This window comes from Austrofundulus limnaeus, unplaced genomic scaffold (assembly GCF_001266775.1).
Source record: "Austrofundulus limnaeus strain Quisiro unplaced genomic scaffold, Austrofundulus_limnaeus-1.0 Scaffold174, whole genome shotgun sequence".
Classification (NCBI taxonomy): Eukaryota; Metazoa; Chordata; class Actinopteri; order Cyprinodontiformes; family Rivulidae; genus Austrofundulus; species Austrofundulus limnaeus.
Window position 1 is genome coordinate 466,067 of NW_013952576.1, and position 5,073 is coordinate 471,139.

Below are 5,073 nucleotides of genomic sequence, written 5' to 3' on the forward strand. Positions count from 1 at the left end.
TAAGTGGGAAAAAACTGCAAAAAAAACCTACAAAACATAAATAATGAATAAATAAAAACTGTTAAATCTATTTAATGTTATAAATCATTACAATAAAATCAATATGTTTTCAATCATTAGTTTAGAATAATATATTGAAATAATATTATTTCAGTTTTATTACAAGTACAATTTATTGTGGCTTTGTTTGTAGTTTTGTAATGAGGGGTGGGTGTCCATGGTCTCAAAAGATTTGGAAACCCCTGAATTTAAACATTATGTGTGTAGTTACTCAGTTGAGCCACACGATGGTGGTGTTGCGTCATTTTTAACAACAAGCCTCTGGAGTATCATTCCGACCTGCAGAAACTGCTCCCATTAGCGAATTAAACACTTTATGTTTGTATTTAAAAAAATCCCCAATAAACAGCATCCTTTTGCGCATGCGTGTATGAAACAGTAAATTGAGACTTTATTTTGTTAGTAGCTGTCATTTATAAAGGTTTGATGATGTTGAATTTTAAACAGCTTTTTTAAATTTTTTACTGCTTTTTGATGAGTTTTTATCCCAAATTGTGATGTTTTGCTTAAAACCTCGTTTAATGTTTTGATTTAGAAATTACACATATATATATAAACTTGTATCTAAAAATGTTAAAGGATGAATGATGATGAATAAATCCTTTAAAGAGGTGAAAGACGTAGGCTGTAGGTGTACACTAACTGATAATTTTGCACTTTAAATTTTAAACTATATTCACTTTTTATGGTGTAATTAAGTTGTGCAGGATCAGCTGTTTTATACAGACCATCAGTGTTTTCTTTTGTCTTTCACCTTTACATGTTTATTTTCCCTTCCTGCTGTAAATTCATGCGTCTGCGTCTCCTTTTGGCGCACGTAAAGACTCTTGTTCTTCCCAATCAAGGTCACGAGCRTTTTCCCAGCAGCCTTTTGGGAATAAAAGGCTGGAACTGCGCCAGATCTCGACCTGTCAATCATTCTCACATGCAGGCAGCTCAACAACAATAAGACGAGACTTGTTGACCTTTTTTTGCACCTCAGCCGATCAATACGCCGACTGATGGTTTTTACTTTTATTTTTATTTTATTTTACTTCACAACCATCATCTGTTAGTGTTATTGTTTGGATTCAGTTTTGTGTCCTCTCCCTGCGGTGTGATAAATAGTTTCAAATAACAGATGGTGCCAGAGGGAGAGACAAAGCAGGGATATCTGGTTGCAATTATCCTCAATTATGTTCATTGTTATTTTGAGCTAATTATTGTTATTGTCACTTTTGTTTGTGCGTCTCGCGGCGCTAAAAGCGGGCCCCTGTGTGCGTGTGTAAATGTGTCAGTGTGCGCGCCTGGAAGACAATGAGGAGCAGGAATATGAGAAATGACTTTGATATAAATGATCCTGACCGACCCGGCTGCTGGGAAATAAAAGTTGGAGCTGCGGTGCGACTCCAGCTCCGCAGAGGAATTTGGACTGGGCAGAAATAAATTTTCTTCATTTGGTTTGATTGATGGCCATTTTTATTTTTTTTTTTTTCGTTTCTATTCTAGAAAGTGTTTGACAAACTCCTGAAGTGCTGTTTGAGCAGAGGGATTCTTTAAAAGTTTAAGAGTTTTGCGGGTTTTAGCGCGCAGGAGCAGGGGCTCATGAAAAACTCTTCTGAGACATAATGAGGCAGGACTGAGCAGAGAGCAGGATCGGGATGGAGGAAGAGGAGGAGGAGGAGGAGGAGAGAGGAGCTCCACGAGGCAGAGCTGATCCACACTCGCCTTTGTTTGGGGGCGTCTTCTCTCTTTACGTCCCCTCCCCTCTTTTTCCCTTTTAACTCCACTCCCACCGCCTCTCTCTCTCTCTCTCTCTCTCTCTCTCTCTCTCTCTCTCTCTCTCTCTCTCTCTCTCTCTCCAGGGTGGGAGAAGCCCTTGCTTCTCAGAGAGGGGGGTCCTTTGGGAAGAGTCACAAAGCGGTTCCCTCAGTGCGCGCGCGGAGCACGGACAGCTCACCCAGCGCTGGGTTGGACATCACCGACTCCACGGCACCATCCCGGACCACAGGGCTGAGGTAGAGGAGGGGAAAGAGTGAAAAGAAGAAGAAAGAAGTAGGAGACAATGATGACATCTGATCCGGGTGCTGGTTGATCTTTTTTTTTTTTTTTACCCCTTACCTCTCTGACAGCTCAAACTTTGGATTTCAGCGCAGCAGGACTGACCTCAATCCGCTCCCATCCTTCACTTTAAACTTTAAATACCTGGACACTTTGGATCTTCTTTGATTTTCTGTTTTAGTGTCCTCTCCCTGCTCGGGGTTTAGAGTTTGAAGGGAAAAAAAAGTGCGCATATCCTGATTTTAGGAGCGCATCCCGGCTTTACGCGGAGTCCCGGATCCAGAGGAGGACAAGCGCGCAGCTGGGTGGATAAAATAATAATAATAATAAAGAAATACGAGTAAAGCCTCGGAGGTTTGTTCATGTTTGGGATCCAGGAGAGCATCCAGAGAAGCGGCAGCAGCCTGAAGGAGGAGCCGCTGGGAGGCATGAACGTCCGGAGCTGGATGCAGGGAGGCGGCGTGTTGGACGCCAACACGGCCGCTCAAAGGTGAGCTCTGCCCGGAGGGAGAAAACAAAAGCAAGAGGCTCTCCATCCTCCGTCATGTGTGAAAACAATCTATTTAAAATGCTTTGAAAACGCGAGGATCCCAGAGAAAATCACCTCAGCGTTTAAATAAGGAAACACTTTGGAGATTAGTTCAGAATAATTTCACAATTCACTCAGAGTTAGGGAGCACGTGCTGGTCCAGATTTGTTTCAACCAAACCCCAGTTAGGATGTTTTGGAAAACAAATAAATTAAAAATAATCAATTCAGGCTTTTGAGTAAAAATACACATGTTTTTATTTTGTGAAGATAAATATGTTATTCAAACAGAAAAGTTTATATATAATTAAATTATGAGCACCTTTTTGCTTGTGTGAACCTCTAATATTGAAATATTCGATTTATTTCTCCGCGTTTTTCAGGCATTTTCTTTTTTGTTTCTAAAAAATAAATTTAATCTTGGCTCAACGCGCGAGTTTAATAAATCACATCAAATCTGAACTGATTCAGTCTCTTCCTCAAGGCCCCCTGACACATTTTGTAACATTCATTAAATTAAAAAATAGAATCAATAACTATTATAAATTCTACATATAAATAAAAAAACACTCCTCTGCTCCTGCCTGTGTGTCCGCAGTGGAGTGGGTCTGGCCCGCGCGCACTTTGAGAAGCAGCCGCCGTCCAACCTGCGCAAGTCCAACTTCTTCCACTTCGTCCTGGCTCTGTACGACCGGCAGGGCCAGCCCGTGGAGATCGAGAGGACCAACTTCGTGGACTTCATCGAGAAAGAGAAGGTGGGTGCAGAAAAAAAATAAACAGGATGTTAGAGGTGGTGAGGCCCGTTGTGCGTAAAATTACGCATCATTATTATAACTGTTATTATTAATATTAGGTCAGAAACCGAAGCCATCCCTGTAACACAGAAACACGTCTGTTTGTTCCTCTGGCAGTCATCCCCTCCTAAACGTGTTTAATTTACAGCTCAGCTCAACACAAACACTTGTTCTGTAAAAACAACAGCGCGCCAAACCCCCTCATCAATTATCACACGAGAATGCAGCGGCAGAATCCACTGTGGGATTTATTGGGCCCTCTCCAAACATAACTGCTAATTACATAGGAATTAAAAAAAAATCCACAACAACGCAACGTTTGGTGGTGAAATTACAAGGATTTCATCTGTGAAGTGAGTTAACTCCACAAGTGCAGAATTTATTATTATTATTATTATTATTAAGAAATAAAATGTGAAAATTATCCTAAAAGTGAATCAGCAGCTCTGTGTTTGTTGTGCGTTAAGGAGACGAGCGGAGAGAAGACCAACAACGGGATTCACTACAGGCTGCAGCTCCTCTACAGTAACGGTGAGTGGGAATCCAGCTGAGGGGGGTCAGCATGAACTATGTTGAGTTTTAATGTGGAAAAAAAAAGTGAGCAGGGTGAATGTTGCAGCCAGGGAGCACCAGGCAGCTTGTTCATGTCAGGGTTTCATGATAGCCATTAGTCAAATTTCAGAGCAGCTGTTGCAGGCCATTTGTTGCAGCTCTGTGTCTTCATCACTGTCACTGTCCCTAAATGAGGCTGTCCCTGCTGGAAGAAAAAAAAAGAGATGCAGAAAGCAGGAATATTGGATTGGAGCACCAAGGCCTTCACTTGTTGATATTTTAAATGATGAATGTTTAAACCCTGCAGGATTCATGAGCCTCCTTTTATTTCCACTTATAACCCCCTATTGTTTCACAACTTAAACACACTCATACCGTGTAAAAACTGAGACAAGACTGTGGTTTTTGTTTTGAAATTTAWATTACATTTCAAGAGCTTCGTTTCTTTTATTTACACAATTTATGGTTTATTTATAACCTAAATTATTTCTTGACAGAACAAAGCGTTTTCAGATTTCATACGAGCGCAGCTAACTGCTCCCCTTTTAAAAGGATGAAGAAAAAAACATATTTTTACACAAAATTTTTGCATTTGATCCCCTTTTTAGGTTCTGATTAGAGGGGTAAAATTCAACAATAAAGGGCAAAATTAAAATAGTTGTTAAAATTGTATGTTCACTACAATCTTAGTCAAACCTGTTGCTAAAAACTGCAAGAATGAATCATTTCTTGCAAATTAAATTTGACTTAATATTTATTTTTTACAGTTTGTTCTGCTTAATTGCTGTAAGTTGCTCATTTTCCTTCCTCTTCTGGATCCCAACAGGCATCAGAACAGAGCAGGATTTCTATGTCCGACTCATAGACTCCATGACTAAACAGGTAGACACAAACACACACAAACACACACAAACAYACACTGACMGAAGCCTGTCACCTTTCCTGTTACCTCCATGACAATGAGCTGCTGATCCACCTCCCTTCTCCTCCTCCTGCATGTACATGGGCGTTTATGTGTGTGTAATATGTGGGTGGGGGCGCACACGCATACACACACACACACACACACACACACACACACACACACACACACACACAC

General features: G+C 40.7%; 1 protein-coding gene across 1 annotated transcript in view; it reads left to right on the forward strand.

Moving 5' to 3' along the window:
• Positions 1 to 1,821: 1,821 nt before the first annotated feature.
• The window catches only part of LOC106524036 (transcription factor COE1), a gene marked incomplete in the record, with an annotated part of 114,276 nt that continues 111,024 nt past the window's right edge, over positions 1,822 to 5,073 (forward strand). Inside the window, 4 exon segments of the mRNA XM_014017665.1 lie at positions 1,822 to 2,590; positions 3,227 to 3,383; positions 3,890 to 3,953; positions 4,801 to 4,856. Of these exon segments, the coding sequence (XP_013873119.1) occupies positions 2,463 to 2,590; positions 3,227 to 3,383; positions 3,890 to 3,953; positions 4,801 to 4,856 (405 nt within the window).